Here is a 25,935-nt window from a genome sequence, read left to right on the forward strand (position 1 = left end):
CTGTGAAGAATCTGCCTGCAATACAGGAGACCTGAGTTTGATCCCTGGGTCTGGAAGATCCCCTGGAGAAGGAAATGGCAACCCACCCCAGTATTCTTGCCTGAAAAATTCCATGGACAGAGGAGCCTGGTAGGTTGCCAAGAGTCAGACAAGACTGAGAGACTAACTTACATACCACAGACATTGTGACTGCTCCTGACCATTGTGTTATAAGACAAGCTTCTAAGGATGTTTTTTTCTCCAAAGGACTGATGGAAGGGCAATAGGACCTCAGAAGGAACTCTCACAATAAGAGAAGACTTGCTTCAGCAGCATCACCCACTCCAACCCATGAGAACTGAGTCAGCAGTCACAGAGACATCTTGAGACTGACATCGGGCACTGGTTATCGGGCCCCTGTAACCTGCCTTGGGGAGGTCCATGGAGGTGGTAATAATAAATGCATATTCTACCTCCCCAGGGAATCAGATTGTTGGCACAAGACAAGAGTTTTGTAGTTGTAAGAGGCAATAACAGGTGTACTAGACTCCCAAATCTCCACCTCCCAATCCTGACACCCAAATAAGTACAGATAAGAAGCCCAAAGCCACTTGTCCTTAAAGTTGTAGGGAGGTTGTCCAGGGCTGAAAGATGTAGGGAAGCTATATCCTAGACATCCCAGAGGAACGCTGGACTAGGCAGAAGGAAGAACCTGACAAAGCCCCAGAGAAAGGGCTCTGGACTCGTCGATACCATGAGCTGTGTGTCAGGTTTCTGTGGGAGGAAGCTGTGCAGCAGTCTTAAAGCATCTGGAGAATCCCAGGGACAGGGATGCCTGGTGGGCTTCCGTCTATGGGGTCACACAGAGTCGGACACGACTGAAGTGACTTAGCAGCAGCAGCAAGTCATATGTAGATGCTTCCACTGACAGTCTCAGCTGACCTAACCTTCAATTTATAACAACTAAACACCAGACATATGAGTGAAGAAGCCCTCAGAAGATTACACCCTCTACCCCTTCAAGTCTGTTTGAGTCTCCCCAGCTGAGGCCTCAGACATCATGGAGGAGAGACAAGTCATCCTTGCCCTGACTTCACCTGACCCACAGAACTTGTGAGCATTCTGAAATAGTGGTTGTTTTACATCATAGATAGCCAGGCAGGAAGAATTCATCTCAAAGGAGCTGGTGCTTTTTCCTTGAAAGCTGATTAATGAGCCTTTTGCTTATGAGAGGAAGGGTCTCAGCTTATCTGCATTAAGGAGTTACAACAAGGCTACTGATTGCCCTGCTTAGTAAGACATTAGGAATGTCAGTGCTATTGTAGGGTAGTTAAATGATGGGTGGGAGGAATAAGTCTGGAGAGAGAATACAGGAGAAAAGCTTGGGGATGGAGAGGGAGAATGGCAGAAGGCTAGAGTCTAAGAGAGAATGTAGCTGATGAGAAATTCCTGGGCAAGAATGGCCAGGGCACCTGAAGAACACAGATATCTAACATGCTACTGTAAGTTGGTTCCTGCTCTGCGGTGCTGTGCAGTTACCCCCAAGTCTTCAGTAGAAGTCCAATGTGTATGCAGCATCACCTTGCTGAAATGATGCTTGGACAATGCAGAAGGCAGAACACAGAGCACACGTGAGACAAAGTGGAGCAGAAGGACAGCAAGCTGAGCAGCTCATGGGGACGAGAATGAAGTTTGGAGCGGGGATGCAAAAGCAAAGACCAAGAGAGCACACCTCTTCTTGGAAGTCCTCCAGCAAATTACGGAGGGCAGGCTAGACTTCCTCAGATAAAAAGAGATAGATAAAAATAGTCTACTTGCATTTTAAAGAAAAGTGTTGCCTTCACAGGTTGAAGGACTTGGGACTATCTATGAAGAAGTACAGGAAAGTGGTCCCCTGGAACTGGGGTCCTGGCTACCCTCCAGGAAGTTGGAATCCCTCAGCTGGGCAAGGCCAAATCATCCAATTCATTTCAGGGAGAGCAAAGAGAAATCCAGAAGAGGACCCAGGACCAAGGGTCCACCATGGCAAAGTAAGGAACAGGGACCTGGGAGTCTGCATCTCAGAGAAAACACCTGGAAGGAAAACTCCTCTGGTGTAACAGGGATGAAAGGCTCTGTAAGGCAATGACTCCTGATCCTAAGACAAGTTGAGTACTCCCCAAAATAAAACCCTGGAAGGAAGTCCTGCTGGCTAGAACCAGGTGCGCCCTCCACTGAGCCCTGAAGTTTCATCCTCTCCCTTCAATTTCTGTTTGCACTGCTACCCCCATGTCAGTCTAATAGGCAGCACCCCTCCTTTAACACTCTGACCCTGGTGGACACAGTCCCTGGGTTCTCAGATCTAGAACAGGCTAGATCTCTAATGATGTCATTAATTTTAGAGGAAAAAACAGGAAAATAAGCAGAGCCATCACACGAAATGTGTGAATGCAGGGTCCCTCTGGTCATCTGTGGATATCTATATCCTGGTTCCAAAAGGTAGACTCTCCTACGGGATTTCTTTCCTAGTCATCCTGCCACTAACATGCCTAAGGTCAAGAGGTGAAGATGTCCATTTGAGAGAGTTGGGCCTCATCTCTGGGTGACTGGTACTTTGAATGACCTTACAGAGGTGATGGAACATCCCCACTCTCATGCTCACAGAATAGTGGCTTCACCTTCAGAGGCCCAAATGAACAGTCCACATGACAACCTTCCTCATCAACCTCCACCTGTTTCCTCTCCATCCTAAAGGGGCAGAGTGGCAGGAACATCTTCACAAGAGCATCTGCTCCGCCCTATTCTAGAGTGCTCAGGGCTCTCTGTAAATGAAGAGAGGGGTGGGGATGGGGATCTAAGAAGTCCACACAAGTTGACAGGTAATTTTTCTTAGCATCCCTGCCTCCACTAAGGCAGGAACAGGCCTTTACATCTTCCCAGGTAAGTAAGCTCACACTTGATAGTTCTGCTTCTTATTGAATGGAGGCGATACTTGTGAGCTTTTTGGAAGCCTGATCAAGAAAGCAGGCAAGGCCAGCTGTGAAAAGACATCTGTCAAAGTCAATGTTCAACCTTGAAGCTCCAAAACAAGTAAACAAACCAACAAGAGCAACAACAAAAAATGCTCTTATAAGTTTTGGTAGGGAGTTCAAGAGCAATTGCAAGAGCTGACTTTGCAATGAAAAGGTGTGTTGAGCATCAGGAGTTCAGGATCTGACATCAAAGGTTTGGGAGAAATATCTGCCTACACACTTTGTTCTACTTTTGGTTTTTGTTTTATTCTCACCAGAAAAAGCAGTGACAGGAACTAGGTATAAACTCCAGTTTGACTTCAGCTTTAGTGGAGGCCAGGTCACCGAATGTCACATCTGACATCCCTGAACTTGTGAATGATCAACAATCATGTGATCATGGGGGTCCCATCACCTCTAACTTGAATATAACATCCCGAGTATGAAGAAGGCACCTTGTTTGGATGTATTATTAACATCTGAACGTTTGCTTTCAAATATCAACAAACATTCTAGGCAGAAAAATCACTTCATGTACTTTATAGGTTGAAATTCCACCATGTATATTTATAATTGTATCACTCCGCATCGCAATATTTATGATAACTGTGAATGTTCTTAATGTATCAATTATTGAGAATTTTCAAAAAGTTAAATATGAAAATAAATGGAAAGTTAATCTGAATATTAATAATGAGTAGCTAGATAACTAGAAAGAACATTGCATTCTTTCTGATTATTTATGGTGATATAAATAATCCAAGGTGGAATAATATGGAGGAAAGCAGAAACCCCAGTGAAGTTTGTGGGAATCTTAGTGTGTAAGAAATAGGTACCTTGTTCCCAGCATGCATTGCCAGAGGCGGGAACATCAATAATGGGTGACTTAAGACTAGCTCCCCTGGTCTTGGAACCAGGGGCTCACAGGGTTTCATTTCCTTAATCTCGCACCAGAAAATCCCATGGAAAGTTCTGGGCTTTCTATAAGGGAAATGAAAGGGCTAAAAGGCCTGGAGGACCCAAATGGGCCTAAATGTTTGGCTGAGGAGGATTCAGAGTACATGGATCCAGTGACCAGAGAGGTTACACTGGGGTGGCAAACAAGAACAAAGTTGACAGGTGTGGCCACAAGAACTAGACAAGTCAGCTCTTACAGAGATGATGCTCATGGATCAGATACTTTCCTTTCCCTAAAGTTCAGGATGATAAAGAAACCCCTCTTTCTCAGGAGTGTGGGAAAGAAGGGTGATGGAGAATAACATGGATCCCTAAGACCACTCCCAGTTTTGATGATTTGCTAAAAGAATTCACAGGGTTCATTATACAATTACTCACTGCTATCATTTATTATAGGGAAAGGATACTATGTCAGGGTCCAAAGGACCACCCTTAGGATCGGTGATCCACTAGGACTTGCAGGACTCAGAGAAGCTCTTATCCTCCTGGTTTTATGGTTTATTACAGTGAAAGGCTTCAGATTAAAGTCAGTCCAAGGAAAAGGCATTGAGGGGAAGCAAGAAAAATCACCCAGAAGTGTGTAGGTGACTCCTCCCAGTGGAAGCCTGTTAGACCACATGTAATTCTCCCAGCAACAACGTTGCCAACTAGGGAATCTCACCCAATCCTTGGTGACCTAGGTTTATGTAGGAGGGCAAGTCATATCCATGTGCCATGACTGTAAGACTGACCTACCGTGACAATTTTCCTGCCTCTCCAGAGCAGAAAGAGTTTACTACATCAATCATTTTATTAGGATAAATTTACCTGGTCAAACTGGTGAAGCAGTTAACAGGTAGAATATTCTAAGGGGCCAAAGGTTATCTCCCAGGATCCAGGCTAAGGACCAGGCCGGGAAAATGAGACTTTCTTTGGAATGTGTAAGGTTTGAGCAACCTAAGCCTGCTAAGTTAGCCCTTTTCTGTTCAGATACAAAGCAAAATCAGCAGAGGGAAAAAAAAATGCACGGGATGAAACCTGGAGACAACCAGGCATGAGCTTCCCCATGGCTCCTCTCCCAGTGGAGTCTCCACATAGGACCAGCTAAACGCTCAGCGATAATTTGTGACAACACCTGCAAAATGTTGTCTAACAGAGAAGCTCACCAAAGACTCAATGCCCAGGGGTTTTATTAGGGGCTGGTTGTATAGGCACCTTTTGCCAAGCACGTAACAAAATTTGGAATCCCCAAAGAAAGCATATACTATGTTGTTTGTAAACACATTAGTGACAGTGAGCCATTCTTATTAGGAATTGGGGGGCACCCTCCTGAAATCCAAATTCCCAGATGCTAGCCAATCACCAAACTTGCAAGCACACCTTCCTAAAGAGAGGTTTATTGCTGTTTACTCCTTTCTGTGCAGAAGGAGAATTCTGAATTGACTATTCACTGAAGTAGGATTAAGTTACTTCCAGAAGAGCATGAGTTCACCCTGAATTGGAAAGATTAAATTTTCTATCACTGGTAGACATAGGTATTAGAGATCTGTTTGTAAGAGAGAAATAGAAGGAAAGTTATATTTTTGCTTACCTGAGGTTTATTACTGTGACATTTGTATTCAAGTATATTATTAGAAATTGTGTTTAAAAAAGTATGATAAGAGGACTTCCCTGGCTGCCCAGTGGTTAAGACTCCATGCTCCCAGTGAAGGGGAGCATGGGTTTGATCCCTGGTTGAGAAACTAAGCTCCTGCAAGGCACATAGCAAGGCCTAAAAATTTTTTTAAATTAAAAAAATTTAAAAGCTATGATAAGAAAGTAGTATTGGATGCTATGAGAATATACGTGCAAGATGGTGGGATTTGGGGATCTAGTCTGATAGGATGCAAAAACCTTTCCTGAGGAAGTAACCTTTGAGCTGAGATCTGAATAATGGGTTTCCCAGGTGGCTCGAGTGGTACAGAACCCGCCTGCCAATGCAGGAGATGCAAGAACTTTTGTTTGTTGTTTAGTCGCTAAGTTGTCTCTACTTACCAGGGCAGAAAACCCCAGAATCCTAGACCCCTGCAGTGCTGGCAGTATCACCCAACCCTGCTGTTAAAAATGTGTGTCACATAACCCCTCTCCCTTTGGTAAACACATGCTTTAGATTGCAGACCCTCAGAGAGTACCTTCTGGTCTAAGCCTAGGAACCCTGAGTTTGAATCTTGCCTTTGTTTCCAAGTCTCTCCTTGTGCAGAGCCTTCCTCCCCAGATGTGAGTGATACCTGGATTGCTATGACAAACTTCTCTTGGAGACAAGCCCTCTGCAGCAAATGTTCATAGTACCTTGTGCCCTCCACCCCAGACCTACCTGCTTTCAGCGCAGCTGTGGTGGAGAGTTCCATGTTTTACCAGCATCCCATCTAAAGAAACTGCCATGGTGTTTCTGCTTTTTCTGGCTCAGAAATTTCTCTGAAGGAAATGCAGTGCATGGACAGGCACAGGTGCTGCCTGGAAGTGTAAGAGTTGTTGTAAGTGTAAGTGTTATTGTTTAGTTGCTCGGTCGTGTCCAACTCTGTGACTCCATGCACTGTAGCCCGTCAGGCTCCTCTGTTCATGGGATTCTCCAGGCAAGAATACTGGAGTGGGTTGCTATTTCTTTCTCCAGGGGATCTTCCTGACCCAGGGATCGAATCCAGGTCTCCTGAATTGTCGGTGGATTCTTTTACAACTGAGCCACCAGGGAAGCATGTAAGAGTTACCCTCAGACAAACACCCAGTTAGTGGGGGACTGGTGGTTGGCCTTTCTACATGCTCTTCACAGTTTCCTTCTAAGAGTGAGCCCCAGTTACTACAGGGATGACTAGCTCAGTAAGGCACTCGGTTTTGGAGAAAGTGTTCTCCTTCTCTGCTTAACCCTGTCTGATACATAGTAGTAGGAACATGGAGAACAAGTGCGCGAGCAGATCTTGAGGGTGCTGGGCTAGGATTGGGGTGGGGACGTTGGAATACAAGGTTAGACAGGTGAGAATTTACTGACTTGGGAGTACTCTCCCATGACTCAGGATTGTATGCTCAGGCAAGGGCAGCTGGAGTTGGTCTGTTTGCCCTGACACTACGCTCCCTATAACTTGGATATGTGATGGTTCTGCAGTGAGTTGGTGCAGACAGCCTTGGTGCTTCACTCAGATCCTTTTGGGTCCCTTTTCCCCTGTTTCTATGTGTGTCCTGCCCACCTTTCACTTTCACCAACAGCTTTGATGGACTTTTGCTTCTAACACCTGTGCCTCTTCCTCAGGGGACTGCCTTCACACTATGAAGTTACAACAAGAGACATAGGTACCTAGGAATTTACCTCCATGCTGGGTGGCTCTTGCCTAACAGTTAATAGGTGCACGGGTATGAAAGTACAGCATCCTTGTCTGGCCACGTGTATCACGGAGGTGAAACTTGTCCTCTGGAGCCTGCTAGTAGGATCAGTGACTCTAACTCTGGCGGGACTTTGAGCTCACACTCTTGTTTACTTCCTTGTCGTCCTGCACCCACTGCTTTCCTTGTCTCCTGTAGCAACATTCCAGCAGCACGCTGGAGCTGGCCAGAACCAAGAGCCAACTGTTAGCATCTCTTCCCAACTTCACGTTCAGAAACATTGTCTGTAGCTTTAAACTGGTTATGGTGGGAGCATTTACCACGGTGGAAATATTTAAAAAAGTGGCGCTAGTGGTAAAGAACTCGCCTGCCAATGTGGGAGACATAAGAGATGCAAGTTTGATCTTTGGGTTGGGAAGATCCCCTGGAGATGGCATGGCAACCCACTCCAGTATTCTTGCCTGGAGAATCCCATGGAGAGAGGAGCCTGGCGGGCTACAGTCCATAGGGTCACAAAGAGTCAGACACAACTGAAACACCTTAGTACACATATATCAAGGTTTTATGTTCATTCCAAAGAGGCAGGTGTTGATCATTTACCATCACATCACTAGGGGCACTTCCTTAATAAATCACTTGTGCCTCAGAGTCTGGTTCTGGAGAACAAAGCCTTAAAGGAACTATGTTGGCAGTTTATTGAGTGACAGGGGGTTTGGAAGGTAGGATTTATTTTATGAGATGAGAGAATGCACTATCTCTTCCAGCTCTAAATGTGGACTAAAGCAAGAAAGGCGTCTTCAGCAGGTTCAAGCTGAGGTCCCAGCTGCCCTGAGTCTTGGGTTCAATGACCCAAAAGTCCAACAGTGCCAGAGGCCTCTGTTAGGTGAGGACACTGAGTGGAGTCTGTGGAAAGTTCCAACAGGAGATCTTTAGGTCTGAGAGCTAAGCCATGCCTTCGGCAACACAGAATCACTCACTTGAAAAAGCAGCTCATGGTGTGCTATAGGGCCCGGGTAGCCTGTAAAGACCTGAAAATGGGCCATCAAGACACCGTGACCAGAAACACCCATCGTAGTCTGGGTCAGCGGTCGTTAAGTTGGCCCAGTCATTAGCGGGGTGATTATGTGCACTAGTCTTAAATGGACGATTCATTGTACGATGACAGTAGTACTTTTGGGTCAGGTTCAGGGAGTGCAAGGACACTGCATGGAAAGGTGGTTTAGACTCCATGTCATACCCCTATTGCACCAACCTACTCTCTTAGCTCACATTCACACCTGTGGGGGTGTTTCCGACTGCCATAGCTATAGAACAGAAATTTGAGCCCTGGCCTATGGATGGGTTGGCTTCATACGATGTGCAAAACAAAAATGAATTGCAGCAGTATCACACACCCACTCAGGAGGAGTGCTAAATGTTGAGTGGTGAGGGAAATCCTTCTTGTGGGCAGTACACGTGGCCATCGGCTTTGCAGGTAGGGAGGCACGGCCTGAGGGGAGAATACACATGGACTTCTGGGCAGTGGGGAGTAACTCAGCTGGGTGGTCAGAGGCCTGGATGAAGCAAGACTGGAAAACTGGAGAAGGAAGTCTGGGGAAAGGGGTGTGGATGGACTAACAGGAGCGGCTTCAGACTGGGCAGCTTTTTGAATCTCAGTGCTCATCAGAAAGCATCTGTTGCACAGAATGATGTCTGGTGGGTATCAGTTTCTATCCTTGACTAGAGTTTGGGCCCACGAACAGAGTGGGAAGGTGACAGAGATGGAATCTCGGCATAGGCCCAGAGACAGGGCTTCCTCTCACCGAGGCAGATTTGTGTACTGCTACTGCTGAATGCTCATTGCAGAGGCTGGATCCTCATTATGCTGTTATTCCTTGAGGCGACTGCCGCAACACCGGGTAAGTTGGTTGCATCAGACTCCCTCCACCCTGCAGAGGGCAGCAGGGTGTCCATACTGGAACTGAAAGCTTTTCTGAATATAGACTCATCTTCCCTGCTGTAGTCTTTTCTCCAGTGATTCACAGAATGGCTATCAACCCAGGATCCTGTAGAGTGAAATCTCAGCTGAAGGGTGTGTTTTATGGTGAAGGACTGTGACAATGGTTCTGTACAACAAGGGGTCTTACCATATTCTTCTTACCTGGAAGCCAAGGGTGGAAAGTGGGAATGCCCTTTTGAAGACTTCACCTAGGAGCCAGCTTTGGGATGACAACCATGGATCAGGTCACTGTCCTCCAGGATGCAGTACATGTATTAAGCTATCGGCTGATAAACAGTGCTGCGTGCCTGGTAGTTAGAACACACAGGGCCAAGCAGTCAAGGGGTAAAGCAGAATTGACCCCTTTCATCATCACCCTGGGGACTGGTTCTGGTCCTTGGGGGGACGTCTTCCACTGGTTAACATGGAAAGTTCTCCATTTTGGGCTCTCCGTGCCAGTGGACCATCAGGTAAAAGAGAATTGCTATATTTGAGGGCGTGACCACCCCTGACTGTCCAGAAGAGGTAAGGATAGTCTGTCTGATGGGGCCAAGGAGGGGTCATCTGACACCTGGGTGCTGGAGTGGCTCTTGCTGCTTTCAGGCCTGGTGATGGCAGTGACTAGGCAACCACAGCCACCACCACCTGATGATGGCAAAGCCAAAGGCTCACAACCTCAGGACAAGCAATCAGACCACCTTTGGCAGGTGGGTTGTGGGGGAAAGAGATGATAAATATTAATAGTGGCTTAGGAGCAACCACAGCAGGGGAACTACACTTACTATATTCTACTGACTCTCCTGCTGAAAGTTTTTCTTTTTAAACGTAGAGCTTTCAGCTGACCACTGCCTTTAAAAGTCCCTGGTAGTCCAGTGGTTAAGACTCTGTGCTTCCTATATAGGGGGAGTGGGTTCAATCCCTGGTCAGGGAACTAAGATCCCACACAGCCAAAAGAAAAAAAAAACACAAAAAACAAAAAAAGTCAACGACAGAGTGGACTGACTTATTGTGGGTCATGAGCAGATCTGAGCAATGCAAAGGGTGTATCTTTGCAGACACTTTTGGTTCCGTGCCATAGCCCATAATCTCCCTGACTTCAGCACTGCTGTGGTGGACAGCTCTTCGCACAGTGCTTGCATCCCACTTCAAGCTCTCCTAATTAGCTGGAAAAGTATGCTCAGTCCACCACCTGTGCAAGCAGCCCGCAAGTATGAGGAAGTTAATAATCTCCTAAGAAATTCTTCAACCAATGGGAGAACTGGTTAAAGGTCCCAGCCTTCAAGTCTTTCTGCAGGACAATTCTCAGTGAGATGGAAATGACCAGCTCAATACCATCGGTTGTATTTCTTCCCCTCCTTGTCCCCATTCACTTGTTTCTTGGAGGATATCATTGGTTGATTGTGCCTTCCTCTTCCCCAAAGATATGCTGAGGTCCTAAGCCCTGGTATCTGCAAATGTGACCTTATTTGGCAACAGAACTTTTGAAGATACCATCAAATTAAGATGAGGTCAGTAGGGTGAGACCTAATCCAGTATGACTGGTGTCCTTACAAGAGGGATATATGGACACAGGCCACAAGGAGAATGCCATGACGACAAAGGCAGAGACTGAAGTGCTGCAGCTGCAAACTAAGGGACAGCTGGGCCTACCAGAAGCTGGAAAGGGTGAGGAAGGAACCTCTTCCAGAGGCTGCAGAGGGAGCATAACCCTATAAACCCCCTTGACTTCAGACTTCCAGTCTGCAGAACTGCAAGAGTAAGACAGCAAGTTTGTGGTATTTTTTAAATGACAACTCTAGGACTCTAAAAGATTGCCTTCCCCATCAACTACCTTCCCCCCAAGTCCTTGCCACACATTTTACTTTCAGAGGACTCAAACCAAGTAGGTCCCTTCTTCAGCTGCATTTTAGGTCAAAATTTGGGGTTTCTCAGCTACCCCTTACCTCGATCCATCTCTCAAACCCCCATCAGCTGAGTCGTCTTACCTGGGACTGTTTGGATGTGATCCTGCCTCGTACCATCTTCTCCCAACCTCCAGAGTTTGGAGAGGGCCCCCTCACTCACCTGCCCCAAACTCTAGTAACATACTGACAGGCAGCGCTCTTTCATAGGATGCCCAGGACTACTTATGAGCTTTGGTACCACTCTACCCTGGATGGAAAGCCCTAGATAGTTTTGATAGTCGGGGCCTGGACGAGAGTTCCTCCTGAAAAGTGGAAGCTTTAAGATTTTTGTATAGAGGGACTTGCAGATTACAATCTGATGGGAATGAAAGTGGGCCCTAGGAGATTTATGAAAAGAAGCATCTCCAGGAGCTTTGTTCACCTATTTTGTACCAAGCTAGCCTCTCCAATGGAGAAGGCAATGGCAAGCCACTCCAGTACTATTGCCTAGAAAATCCCATGGATGGAGGAGCCTGGTAGACTGCAGTCTGTGGGGTCACTAAGGGTCGGACACGACTGAGCGACTTCACTTTCAGTTTTCATTTTCACACATTGGAGAAGGAAATGGCAACCCACTCCAGTGTTCTTGCCTGGAGAATCCCAGGGACGGAGGAGCCTGGTGGGCTCCCGTCTACGGGGTCACACACAGTCGGACACGACTGAAGTGACTTAGCAGCAGCAGCAGCAGCCTCTCCAAAGCAGAAGGTGCTTTTTCTTTACCAGGCCCTTGGAAAACCTACTCAGAAAACTGTAAACTGGCAACCAAGACTTCAGTTGGTGCCAGGGCACCATCTGGTGGCCATGACTCAGAAAGCGTCAGCCTTACGGCAGTGTTCCTCATGGGACTAGGTGGTCCGTTATCAAGGACACAGAGAATGTTACAAAACTGATGGTCATAATCATGAGACAGAGACATCAACACAGGACTAGGAGCCTGAATGAAGCAGAAGATGGACCAAGGCAGACCAGACAGACCACCATGGAACAAACTGACCTAATCATAGTCTAGATCAGCAACAAATGCCACTGTTTTCCCTTCTGCGAGGGACATCATTGGGGAAAAGGGGGACAAAGCAGAATTTTATTAGCCCTCTAAGAGCTTGAATGGGATTCCTAGACATTAGTGAGTATAAAAGCTACTCAGTTCCAGCAGCTGGTCCCTGTTTGAACGTTCCTGACAATGCTGACCATGGCTAGTATGTGGGAGAAATGCTGATTTCATCAGATATGACTGATGTCACAGCCACAGCAGGGCTTGTTGGAGCACAGCCTGGCCATTGCTAGAGGTTCTGTGGGTGCTGGAAGGTGAAATGGTCTTTCTGCCTAGAACAGGCTGAGCAGAGCCAAACAAGATGCCACCCCCCGCTGAAGCCTTGCCTCAGACTCCCCGCCTTAGGAGGTGGGGTGACTCAGTGTATCTGTTCAATCCTTCTTGGACAGAGCAAGAATCCAGTAAGACCCTATGCCTGCTTCCCTCATAGGTCCACCAGTGATTATGTGCCATATTCTTCACAGGATCCAGAACTTTCTGGTCCTTGCCAGAGACCTCTTTGTAAAGGCCTCCCAGCACTTCCCTGGCCCAGCTTTTCCCAGGGACAAAGCTCTAAAGTCATTCCCTCTCTAGGGACTCCAGCAAAGCCCAAGGCCTTGCTTATAGCCAAGCAGCCCACAGGCTCAATTGAGGAGGCAGGCTGGAGTTAGGAACAGGGAACCGTGTGCAGATTTCCACGTCCCTCCCATGCTCTCCAAAGCTACTTTTTTTCTTCACAAGGAATCTGGTTTGGGCTGATGGAGGAGAGGTTGACGGTGATTACAGACCCATGGAGGGCAGACGCTGGAGTCATATGGTCTCTGGTCCCCTCAGCCTCTCACTCCCTCCCTCCACAGTGGAGAGAGGGCAAGTGGAAACTGTGATTTATTCTCACAAAGGTCTCTTCCCCTTGCAGAGGCTGGGCAGTACTGTGTGGACTTCCTCGGTGACAATGTGTGTCACAGAGTAGGGGACACAGATTACCCCAAAGAAATGTAAAGCCAGATATTCATATCTGCACACAGTTGTTCACCAAGGAAAGTTAGCACAAGATTGGAAATAACCCACAGGTCCAACATTAAAAACTTAAGTCTGTCCACATTTCATAAAATTTAGTTGAAATTTCAAAAAGCCGACTCCTGATTCAAAGAACTTGAGATTCTGGGAGGATCTGAGGAAGCAGGTGTCCCCAGAGAGGACAGGGTAACAAACTGTGTGGCTGTTATGGCGACTCTATTTTACCTCTAGGCTGCTACATCCTTGGAAACACAACTCCCTATACACAGACCATTATAAAACTTGAGTAACAGTTTGATCTTTATCCCACTTTCTCCAAAGCACTTCCTCTTTTGTGCCCAGTCGATTCCCAGTGTTTTTCAAGACTGAAGTCCCTCTCTAGCTTTCAGGCAGATTTAAGCCTACCCTCTACTGTGTCTTCCCGAGACTTATTCCTATCTTTTTATAGCAATTAACCCATTTTGTCCTATTTATTTTTGTCTCTCCACTTTAAGACTGAGAGTCGGGCCAGGAGGTAGAGAACACGGTTCACCTACTTCTGTATCCCCAGCTTGATACTAGGTCTGGCACACATGAACATCACTAAATACTGATACTTGCAGGATGAGTTAAACCAATGACCTGTCTGGAGTGCTCGCTCCCTCTGGCCCTTCTCCAAAGGATCCCAATGCCCCTGATGAACTTATGTCCAGTGTGTCTCAAGGTGATTATCTTACAAGCCATCCATTCCTTTATTCATGTCACACACATTTACTGAGAACTGAATCTGTTTGGGTTGTTCTGGTATCTAACAGCCAAAAGAAGTCTTGGCCCTCACAGAGCTTATGTTCTAACAGAGGGTAAACTGACAAGTCCAAAATGGTGAGATAGATGCTAAGTAGGAGACAGTTTGGGATCATGGCAATGGGAGCACTTTCCAAGTGGAGGCAGCATTTAGACTAACCTAGAGCAGCAGTCGGAGAAGGCAATGGCAAGCCACTCCAGTACTCTTGCCTAGAAAATCCCATGGATGGAGGAGCCTGGTAGGCTGCAGTCTGTGGGGTCGCTAAGGGTCGGACACAACTGAGCGACTTCACTTTCACTTTTCACTTTCACATACTGGAGAAGGAAATGGCAACCCACTCGTGTTCTTGCCTGGAGAATCCCAGGGACGGGGGAGCCTGGTGGGCTTCCGTCTATGGGGTCACACAGAGTCGGACATGACTGAAGTGACTTAGCAGCAGCAGCAGAGCAGCAGTACTAAGCCAGAGGTGCTGCATTCCAGGCAAAGGAGTCCAGCCTGTGAGTTTATGGATGAAGCCGAAGAGCCAGGCAAGGCCATGCTGAGCCTACAGACTATGGCAAAAGTGTGATTTCACCCTGGCAGTAGACACCTATGAACTTCATCAGCGGTTTGTCCTGGCTGGATTTATAACAGCAGTGTGGCTGCTGTGAGAACAGACGGCAGAGGGGGAACAGGGCAGCTGTCTCCCTCTACTCCACACTGACTACCACATTAAACACTTCTATGGCCCGAAGTGCAGCTGATTTCCTCACACCAAGCGATGCCCAGACACCAGCTGAGTGTTCTCCAATCTAACTCGATTCTGACATCATCTGCCTGGAGTCAGCACCAGATCCTAAGGCTAAAGTCTCAGTCCCACAAGACTGCCTCCCCTCCATATCCCCCTCCCACCTCCATTTCAGATACCAATCACAAATCCAGGTTGACACCAGAGCTTCTCGTCCACTGGCTATCAACTGGAGGTTCCCACAACTGCCTCCTCAAATTCAGTCAACTTGCTGGAGCAGCTCACAGAACTCAGGAAAAGTCTACCTACCGTTACTGCTTTGTTACAAGACATTAAAGTATGCGACTCAATGGTAGATGAAGAGGCACAGGGGGCAGTCTGGAGGGTCTTGAGCAGGGAGGCCCCTGTCCCTGTGAAGTTCATGTGCACTGTCTTCCTGGTATGTGTCTTGTTGCTGGACACGTGCCTGTTCACCAGTCCAGCTCTCCAAACTTTGGGCTTTCAATGGAGGCCTCATCACATAGGCACAACTGATTAAATCAGTGGTCATTGATTGACTGATCCAAACATCAACCCCTCTCCCCTCCCTGAGCTGAATATTCTAAGCTCCAATCACATGGTTGATTTACCTGGCAACCAGCCCCCATCCTGTAGTGATCCAGCTGCTATACAAACATCACTCTATTAGCATAAACTCAGATGCAGTTGAAAGAAGTTGGTTAGGGATAAGATTCTCTATATAGGTCTTTATTACTTATCAAAGGGTTTAAAAACTGCATGCCAGGAATCTAGGAATGTGGATGAAAAAATTTATTTCTTATTGTATCACAGAAACACAGAGGGCAAGAGGGATGGCTGAGTTGTGATGAACTGTTTGAGGCATGATGGGGGGTGGGGGAATTAAGGATTCACCCAAGGTTTCTGGGCTTTGACAACTGCGTACATGGTTGTGTTATCCCCCGAGGAAGTGATTCGTTGGGGAGAAAGAGACAGTCAATTAAATATGAAACATGCTGAATTTAAGATGCTTCTGAGACATCCAGGTGAGAAAGATGGTATTTCTGGAATCAGGAAACCAGGTCTGAATTTCAGCCAGAGTTGGAGCCTAGGCTTCTTAACACAGAGGGAGTAATCAGCCCCAAGCTTCTCTGAGCTCTTCCAGGCAGAGGGCCCAAGATGGCACCCTGGGGAACGGAACTTGTTGGGGGTGGGATGGGATACAGGGGTGTCAGAGGAGGAATGACCAGTTTGTTAAGGGTGCTAGGAGAAAATCTGGGAAGTGTGGTATCACAGGACTCAAGTAACACATAATGTCACACCCAGACACACTGCAGTGTTTTCAGCACAGGCACAACCACATACAAAGAGAATGTGTGAAAACACACTTCATAGAAAAAACAAACTTGTGCACATAAAGGCAAAGCCTGGGGAGAAAAAAAGTCGAGCATCCTTATAGGCATAGAGGAGTGCTCCTGTCTTATGAACAACTCTGTGGCCAGGGTGGGCAACAATGGAGCAACGTTTGGTGCCAGTCTTCCTCCAAGCCCTTGCACATACTGCTTGTCTGGAATGCCCTATTTTCCTCTTTTCTTTTTCAGTCTGCCTCTTTCTCATTCTTCAAGTCCAGCTTAGATTTCATTTCCTAACTGGAAGACTTCCACGACCTGTAACATCTTATGATTCCCAAAGTGATGGTCTCTTTGTCCCTCCTGCAGGTTCTAAGCAGGCACCAGGACGTCTTGCTTAGCACACTGGTTAGCATTTGATAAGTAATACATGAGCCAACACAAGTAACTTGAATTCTTCAGCCTTTCCTCAAAACATCTGGTGTGGCCCCAGTTTATAAAATAAGTCATATTTATTTGCATTTATGACTTCACCATTTGGTAAACTACCCTGTAACCCGACCTCTGCATCCTCAGCTTCTACCACTCTCAAATAGCCAGGGTTTTCATATATCACCAGCCCTTCTATCACCTTTATCAGAAACCAGGCAACATCCCAGACTGCTCCCATCTCTCACCATCCAAGTGTCAACCAGACTCCAGGTCGTCCTTGGAGTCTCCCTCCTGAACCCAAGTCTCTGTCACCATCCCCAAGGTCCGGCCTGAACCTGGGCTCTCGCCATCTCTTGACAATCACGGCGACCCTCTGCCTATCTCTCTGCCTCCTGTTTTTCTCCCTTTCCCTCCTACACCAGTACCTCCTCTACACCAGTACCCAGTAATCTTCCTGAAATCCAAATCTAATTATCCAATGCCTTCCCACAGCTTCCAGGATAAAAATCCAACCTCCACAGGTTGTGGGTCCTTGTGGCCTGGCTCCTGCCTTCTTAGATTCTAAACAGGTTAAGCAATTTTCCATGGACTTCCTTTGTCCCAATCACCCTTTCTGGATTTCTTTTTTTAAAAAAAAAAAACATCAGCTCAGATATCATGTCTTACATAGACTCTGACAGACTCTGGTCAGCCCTTACGTTCCCATTTTGTTTTATTTTTGCTTTATGAGAGCAATTATTTCACTGGGCCACTAAACTATGAAGCAGACAGTGGCACAAGAAAAAAATCCACACCTGGATTCAGGCCACACACACACACGACCAGCTTCCACCAAAGTACTCACTTCCTAGTTCCTGGGTGAGCTCCAGAACTTCCTTTTCCCTTCCACCCAGAGGGAAACTCACATTAGATGGAATTCACTTACGAAAGGTAGTCTATGTTTATTTAGAGTCACAAGCAGTTGATTGACTTAGTGTGACTCAGACCACAAAGATACCATTTCTCCTTCACTCCATTCTGGGTCCCGGGGTTGGCTGGGGCCCAGCGTGGAGGAGGGCTGCCGTGGCCCCTTCACAGGTTCACAAGCTTCTCATTGAGGGCAATTTGTGACTGTGTGAGGTTGGCCAGATAGGTCACCATCAACAGGTCCTAGAAGAGAAGAATCCAGGATGAGTTCGGGGCTGGGTACAGAGTAAGCAGAAAGCCTGGCCAGCTGTATGACGGACAGTGAGGGTAAGGCAGTCCTGGGCTAATGAAAGCTGGGAGAGGGTGATCACGAGTAGGAGGAAGACAAAAAGGAAATGCCTGAGAACACCTTCTCATCTCTGACACACCTGAGCCATGGGAAGCCAAGAAACGGCAGGAAGAGAATCTCTGAGCACCTGTGCTTTCTTCCTCACAGCCTGGACTGCAAGGGGGCCAAAGGTGCTGCCCTGCCTCCTCTGTCCTCTCCAGGCCACCTCCCCCACCCCCCTTCACACGTGTCCGTGCTGAGGCGCAGGCTCCCAGAAGCCCGGGATGGCACTCACGTTGATGTTGCTGTTGAGCATGGTCTCGAAGTCCTCAGGAACTATTTTCGGTACTTGGTTAACCAGACTCATCAAGAAGCGGCCCACGGTATTGTCGGCTGACACCTTTCCAGACTGAGCACCAAGAGTCAATGCGGCACGGTTAATTCTTGTCTCTGAGCCCGTGCCTCCGCCGGTGCAGCCCCTGCCGTCTCAGTGCAGACCCCCGCCCTCCCCTTCCCAGCCTCACCAGCACGTCCTCCGCATACTGCAACACTGTGCTGAGGGCGTCCTGGATGCGAGCCGAAGCCCCGCCCACTTGCTGCAAGTCACTGGAGAGGCCAATCACCCGGTTGGGGCTGAAACAGGTCTTCATGATCAGGTCAACTGTGGGAGCGGGTGGGGCAGAAGAGACAGAGAATTCAGCCATCCCATCAGGAAAGCGAGCTCTAACTACCTCCTTCTGGACTCAGTCAGCTTCCCCAAACTCCCCCCACTCTGCCCTTACTAGCTTTTCTTCCTTCTGAGAGAGTTCAACCCCTGCACCCAGGATGCTAATCACTGGTTTTGGTCTTATATGAATGCATGTAGCCTCTGGGGCTGATGATTTCCCATCTCTAACAACTTCTCAAATAATTCCTCGAGTCCCATACAAACCTTAGATCAATGGTTGCTCTTAACCCACCCAAGGTCCTCCACCCTTGTTATATAGAAATCCCCTCCCTTGAAAAATGTCCAGGACCTAGAAATGGGGAGGTCACTTACCTCCAATGCGTTCAGTGTCGTAATATGTGTATTTCACTGTCAGAGGGGTGAACATCACCCCCATGGTCCTCCCAGGAACACCCATTAAAGTGCTGGGGAGACAGAAGTCAAAGTTAACAGATGGCTTTGGGGGACAGTTTCCATGTTTGGTCCTGGCTGGGAAAACAGTCTTATCAAGAGTATGGCTTCCAAGGTTCTGAGATGAGAAGGCTGGACCAGATGAAGCCCAGAGGTCTAAAGAGAACAAGCCACTTTCTTCCCTTAGCTCTTTCCACATACCAAACTCTTGGCCTGAGAGAATGGACTTAGCATTTGGATGGGGCCTGGACCCTTTACAGAGGATTACTTCACACACTGAAATCTCAGGGAAGCGGATAGGACACTGAATATCCCTGTGGAATTGGGTGCCTAGACATCCTTCCCCACAGAAAGAAGCGACAGGACAGGTCTCTTCTGGGACTGAAAAGCACTCATCAGCACTGAAAAAAAAAATCTATTCTGGTCCATCAAGATCAGACTGGGTGCGATAATTAATCTCAGTTTACTTAGTCAACTGTACATTTCCGTTGGATCTGCAGGAATCTGAAATATTTGGAAAGGCTAAGAAATCAGGCAACAGTTAGAGTTTAGTGGTACAATAACTGGCCTGTGAGAACTGACATGCAGCACCTTTGTCCCATCGCACAATGGTTAACCGGTCACTTGAGCATAAGACACAGAAACAGTACAAAGTTAAGTGCAGTAAGAGATGCACTAACAAAGGGCATCATTCCAAGGAGAATATATAATCCTTTCAACTCCCACAGCCACCGCTCTTCGGGCATGCCACTACAGCCTTTCCCAACATCCCCATCACCCAGCATTCCAGTTGCCTGCAAGTTCAATGTGCCAACAGAGCAAAGTTACTGTCATTCAAACTGTACTATATCCAGGATTAATAGACATGTTCAAGATAAGGACAGTCATTCTTTAATCTCTACTGCCCTATGTTCTATGCACAGTTTTAGGGATGACGACAAACTTAAAGGCAATTTAGAAAATCGATGAACATGGATAAGAATCCTGGACAGCACAACATGTGAGGATCGGCGGTAGGAGCTGTGTATGAGTTAGCTTCTAGAAAAGATGACAGGAAAAACAAGCTTGCTCAAATACCTAAAGGGCTGCCCTTGGAAACTGGCTATGAGCAATGAGCAGAAGTCTGGGCAGGCAAGGGTCAGCGAGTGGTAACTTCAGTGAGTTTGTTTCTGAGTAAAACCTCTCCAGTGATAACTGCCGAGAGTGAGGCAGGGGCTTCCTTAGGAGGCAGCAAGTTGCTCACTGAAGGATGACACCGGCATGGGGGTGGAGGTGGGTGTCTCCCAGGCTTTGCGTGAATGAAGGAGCCTTCACGCGCTTGCGGCCCAAGCCCCCGGTCACCTGACGTAGGCCTTGATGCTCATGCGGCCGTTCTGGAGGCTGGTGTCCACCGTGAGGTGAATGGGGTTGGGGGCTTCTCGGCTGTAGTACTCATGGATCAGCACTGAGTGCTCCGTGATGTCATGGCCTGTAGCGTACCTGGAAGATGCAAGAGTTGTGGATTCATGTCTACATGTGACATCAGTACTAAACAGGATGGCGGCATGGGTGGCTCTGGGTACCTGACACCCTTGCAGTAGTTATACCCCCAGGGACAACATTGAAAAAAAAAAAAAGCACACTGATAATTTTATTAAATCAAAACAAGGCTGAATTAAAAGCTCATGAAAAACTCTTAAGTCACCCACGAGGGAAAAAATACTTGCTCAGCAAAAGCTGCAGCTCAAAATGAGGATTCTTGGCCTCACAGGATCAGAACTGCCAGCAAAACACACAGAATTCCTAGCTCCTTGAAATAATACACATTCAATACCCTGTCTCCAAAAGAGGAAGTATGATACCCAGTCAGGTGGCAAAAGGAGCTGGCAATCAACCACTGAGATGTTCCACCCCCGTCCCAACTCACCAGCCCAGGATGAGCTCGTTTGGAGAGACTTTCTTGTGCAACTCATACATGTTCTTAGCAAATTCCATGTCAACAGCCACCTAAGAAGAAGGCCAGGAAAGAAGGCTAAGAAGCCACAAGCCCATAGCAAAATGGGTGAACAAGACAAGAGGGCACTCCCAACAAAAAGAAGAGGCCCGGCAAGTATGTCCAAATGGAACAGAGCTCTTTGAACTGCAGTTCTAGTTATGAGCGTGACACACGTGGTGTAGGAGGGCCTCACAGAGAGGCTGGCATGTGAATAGCTAGAGACCGCATGGGGGTCTCAAATCCCCACTCACCTCATCTTCTGACTCATTGTGTGGCACTGAAAAGCAATTCGTGACTTCCACTGAGTGCTTGTCAACGGTTCCTGTGAGAGACAATAGTCCAAGTGTTATAAAACCTTGGGCTTCCAACTGCCCCAAATGCTTTCAAAAGGTCTCAAAGTCAAACAAACAACAAAAATCTAAACTGGGCTCGTAAGCTCCCACGTTTCAGCCATGTACACCAATGGAACCTGGATTTTCCAGAGAAATGAAACTCCAGAGTTATCTCCACTCTCTTCTTTAACGATCAGCAAATAGGGTCTATCCTTCCTTCACAGGGTCTCCTTTTGCCTCACTTCCTGTTACCTGTTCTACTCCAGATCTTCACTCTAAGATCTTTGTCTTTCAGCCTCTGGACTTTCTCCTTAATATAATTTCACCTGCAGAGCTGCCAGAGGATTCTAACCGTGTCTATGTAGACCACTCATGTAGTAGCCCATCCTCAGAGCACACTTTTAGGGAGCTTCCCCTGTACCTCTCTGCAGCCATATGGTCCCAGTCATAACCTTAACCCTACCATCATCCAGAAAACTTCTCCCTGTGAACCCTAAACATCACACCACAAACTTTTATTTTTCTAGTTCCGATATTTTCATTCTTGCTACATTGTTTCTTGACCTCACTAGACTCCCAGTCCCTTGATTGCTCCATTTTTACCCTAACCTACTAGTCCCTCCCACTAGGCTTCTGGGGCTCTCCTCTCCACCAGGCTACAATGTTGCTCCCGACCCATCAGTGTCTGTTTAATCCCACTTCACTGTGGTTTCTGCCCTCTTAGCTGAAACTATATCCCCAAACCCAATGATACTTTTTCTTTTTAAATGAAGTTCAGTTGATTTACAATGTTACAAGTGTACAGAAAAGTGATTCAGTTGTATCTGTATATGCACACACACATTCTTTTCCACTGATACTAAGTATAGTTTCCTATGCTATACAGTAAGTCCTTGTTGTTTATTTTATATATAGCAGTATGCATACGTACTCTTTATCTTATTTGATCTCTTGTCAACAGACTTGACCACTCTGAGCTTCTGAAATAGTCAAGTCTTCTATATTTGCATGCCATTATGGCACCGTTCTATTAGAGCATTTATCACATTATACTCCAGTTACTTGCATATAAGAGTATATCTTCATCTTGAATCTAAGGTTAAGAGTAGCATTCGTTTTATCAGCCTTTGAATTCTAAGTATCTAATAGTTTTATGGCACATAAAAGGTACCAGTGATTTAATTTAACCAAATGGAATATGTCTCATGAATTGCTTTCTAACTTAAAATTTCTAAGATCTTAGCAAGCAGAATCTGTGTTTCATTCTTCAGTAAGCACTGCCTCTGTAACATCTAGCATTGTACCATGATTCCATTCTGGAAGAGGAGCTGAAAATCTAGATTACAGTTGGTCTAACTCGGGTCACTGTAATATTTGGGGGCACCTAATACAAACCTAAGATGGAGAATTGAGAATTGTTTCTTTAGTTAACAGTGCTAGTGAATTTGGGAAATCTGACAGTGCAGCTGAAAGAATAAAATAGTATTTCTTGAGAGCCAAATCAGTGATGCAAGAGTCATTTATTACAGAAACTCAAGGCAGGGCATCATTACAGAATTCTGGCATACTGTGGGGGACTGGGACTTCCCTGGTGGCTCACACTGTAAAGAATCTACCTACAACCAGGAGACCCAGGTTCGATCCCTGAGTCAGGAAGATCTCCTGGAGAAGGAAATGGAAACCCACTCCAGCATTCTTGGAGAATTCCACGGTCAGAGGAGCCTGGCAGGCTACAGACCATACAGTCCATGGGGTCACAAAGAGTCCAACAGGACTGAGCGACTAACACTTTCACACTTTGGGAGATTATGAGTAGAGGTGAGGGTGGGGGTACGGGATAAAGGACAGAGTGAAAACGTTTCCTGGGAACACAGAAAATGAGTGGAACTTAAAGAAAAAAATCATGGAGAACAAGCAAAGAGAATACAAAGGCTTGGTTTGAGATAGCTATGGCAATGTTTGTAAGATAATGGATCAACTGAAGTTTCCGTAAAATGTTACACTCTCAAAGATAAGAGAGAATGTGTGTCAGGAGTGTGCCTGATGTGGTGGACGACAGCAAACAACAGCTGCTTCATACCTAGTATGTGTCAGCACAGTTAGACGTCTTCAGCAAGTCCCTGAAGGAAAGAGGCTTCCCTATCGTTTGCAGAAGTCTGGCTACAACTATCGTCCTCTTCTCAATACACCAATTGTCTTCTACAGTGGAAACTATTACACGTTCAAGGGTTCAGAAAGAAATCATAAATGCGACTAAAGTGGAATCACAAAAGTGCCCCATATCTGTGATCAAGATGGAGTGAAAATTAATTTGATGGGACCAGAAGTCCCCAAAGAATACATCGTCAGAAATCCCTTTTTAGGGCTTCTCGGTTTTACTCTAACATAAAATATCCATTCCTCAAATTTGAAACATGGCAGGGAAAAACGTTATTTCTCCACGTGATCGTTAACTGTTACAAAGAATAGATTTGTATTGTATTAACTGTTTGTGTCCAAACGAAGAAGAGACTACACTGGGGGAACGGGGGTCTATATTTCACTGGTGACTAGTATTAGAGAGAGCGAGGAAAGGAGGATCAGGCTTAGACGTTTAAGAAAGCAGAATATTGAAATTCAAATGGGTTTCTGCCAAACTGGTTTACTTGCTGAGAGCGATATCTTTCTACAGATGTCCCCACTCCGTGGCCAACTAGCTAGAAAAAACTTCTCGGTTAACACTCGGAAGATATAGACCAACGAAGGTAAGGGGGAAAAACTTGGTCACTGGGTTTAGGGAGTCAAGAGGTTTTTGACGTCCCAGTAAGGGTGTGAACACATTTTTCGTCGATTGGGACTAATCATACTTGGAACTGAAATGCTACTGCGAAGATTAAAAATAAAATGGGAGTCACTTGGCACACGATACTTATTCAACAAATTTAACCACAAGGGGGTGAGGAGGGAGGGGAACAAGATAAAAGGAGGTGCACCTGGACGCAGACGAGAACGTCAGTTTCCCCTGACCACTCACCCAGCAGGGTCCCGATAACTCGGGCAGCTCCCTCGTTGCGTCGCTCGTAGCTGTCCACGATGGAGGCCAGAATGACCGGGTGCAGCCGGACCACGCGGCCGCCGGGGAAGGGGCCTGGGAGAGCAGGGCCAGACAGAGACTGTGCGGGGCTCTGCGCTGCGGCCGCCGCTGAGGCCGGGGTCTGGCCCGGAGCCGCGGTCGTAGCCGCTGCTGCTGCCGGGTCTGAGGATGACGCGGGGGCCGGCGATGGAGCTGGAGCCGGAGCTGAGGCCGGCGCTGGAGCCGGGGCCGGGGCTGAGGCTGGGGCCGGGGCCGGGGCCGGAGATGAGGCCGCAGCTGGGGCTTCCGATGGGCTGGCGGGAGGCGCGCTCGCCGGGACTGCCGGTGTGGCCATCTTGTCGAGAGAGAAGGAGCCAGAAGCGGAAGGGAGCGCGTTGGGGAACATTAGGAGCACCATAGGCTGGACCTGCCCCACGTGAACTAGGCGCTTCTGCTTACTGGCTACTGAGGGTGCCTCTCAGAGCTACAATTTCCTGCTCTGAGTTTGTGCTCTTTGATTTTGGTCCGATGCGCACTCAGCGAGGACCAAGCTAAGTAGTTCCGAGGAAACTTGGGACCGCCCTGGGAAGAGAGAGACGCTGCCACCAGATGGAGCCATAGAGCGGTGCAAAGGTCGCAGCTTGCACGTCAATGGGATAATTAGCATCAAGGAAAGAGCTTTGTTCTTGACTGCATCCTAAGGTGTCCAGACTTTATTTTATGGGCTCCAAAATCACAGCAGATGCTGATTTCAGCCAGGAAATTAAAAGACACTTACTCCTTGGAAGGAAAGTTATGACCAACCTAGATAGCATATTAAAAAGCAGAGACATTACTTTGCCAACCAAGGTCTGTCTAGTCAAGGCTATGGTTTTTCCCGTGGTCATGTATGGATGTGAGAGTTGGACTGTGAAGAAAGCTGATTGCCGAAGAATTGATGCTTTTGAACTGTGGTGCTGGAGAAGACTCTTGAGGGTCCCTTGGACTGCAAGAAGATCCAACCAGTCCATTCTAAAGGAGATCAACCCTGGGTGTTCATCGGAAGGACTGACGCTAAAGCTGAAACTCCAATACTTTGGCCACCTCATGCGACGAGTTGACTCACTGGAAAAGAGTCTGATGCTCGGAGGGATTGGGGGCGGGAGGAGACGGGGACAACAGAGAATGAGATGGCTGGATGGCATCACCGGCTCTGTGGACATGAGTTTGAGTGAACTCTGGGAGTTGGTGATGGACAGGGAGGCCTGGCGTGCTGTGATTCATGGGGTCCAAAGAGTTGGACACGACTGAGCAACTGAACTGAACTGAACTGAAGGTGTCCATACAGTGTGTCATTCATGAAACAATTTGAATATGTGCCAGACACTTTTAGGAGATATGAGAGAGCAAAACAATGGCCATTGTCCTTGAAAAGTTTACGTTCTAGTAGAGAGAGACAATGGAGAAGGTGATGGCACCCCACTCCAGTACTCTTGCCTGGAAAATCCCATGGACGGAGGAGCCCGGTGGGCTGCAGTCCATGGGGTAGCGAAGAGTCAGACACAGCTGAGCAACTTCACTTTCACTTTTCACTTTTCACTTTCATGCATTGGAGAAGGAAATGGCAACCCACTCCAGTGTTTTTGCCTGGAGAATCCCAGGGATGGGGGAGCCTGGTGGGCTGCCATCTATGGGGTCGCACAGAGTCGGACACAACTGGAGTGACTTAGCAG

At 47.2% G+C, this 25,935-nt stretch overlaps 1 protein-coding gene across 1 annotated transcript; it reads right to left on the bottom strand.

The window, feature by feature from the left end:
• Nucleotides 1-17,429: 17,429 nt before the first annotated feature.
• Nucleotides 17,430-24,641, bottom strand: EIF3F (eukaryotic translation initiation factor 3 subunit F). Its single transcript, XM_055423437.2, has 8 exons — nucleotides 24,185-24,641; nucleotides 21,091-21,161; nucleotides 20,771-20,850; nucleotides 20,206-20,343; nucleotides 18,787-18,878; nucleotides 18,272-18,408; nucleotides 18,043-18,156; nucleotides 17,430-17,662 (listed from the first exon to the last, which is right to left on the bottom strand). Exons 1-8 carry the CDS (start codon nucleotides 24,639-24,641, stop codon nucleotides 17,585-17,587), a joined length of 1,167 nt encoding a protein of 388 aa, XP_055279412.1. The 3' UTR covers nucleotides 17,430-17,584.
• Between the last annotated feature and the right edge of the window lie 1,294 nt (nucleotides 24,642-25,935).

This window comes from Moschus berezovskii, chromosome 14 (genome assembly GCF_049115385.1).
Source record: "Moschus berezovskii isolate FMDL1 chromosome 14, NW_MosBer_1.0, whole genome shotgun sequence".
NCBI classification, from domain to species: domain Eukaryota; kingdom Metazoa; phylum Chordata; class Mammalia; order Artiodactyla; family Moschidae; genus Moschus; species Moschus berezovskii.

Coding starts and splice junctions, on each gene's coding strand:
- EIF3F (XM_055423437.2), bottom strand. CDS start 24,641: ATGGTGCTCCTAATGTTCCCCAACGCGCTCCCTTCCGCTTCTGGCTCC. Junction 21,162..24,184: donor AGTTATCGGGACCCTGCTGG/GTGAGTGGTCAG, acceptor TGTCTCTCACAG/GAACCGTTGACAAGCACTCA. Junction 17,663..18,042: donor TGCTCAACAGCAACATCAAC/GTGAGTGCCATC, acceptor CTTCTCTTCTAG/GACCTGTTGATGGTGACCTA.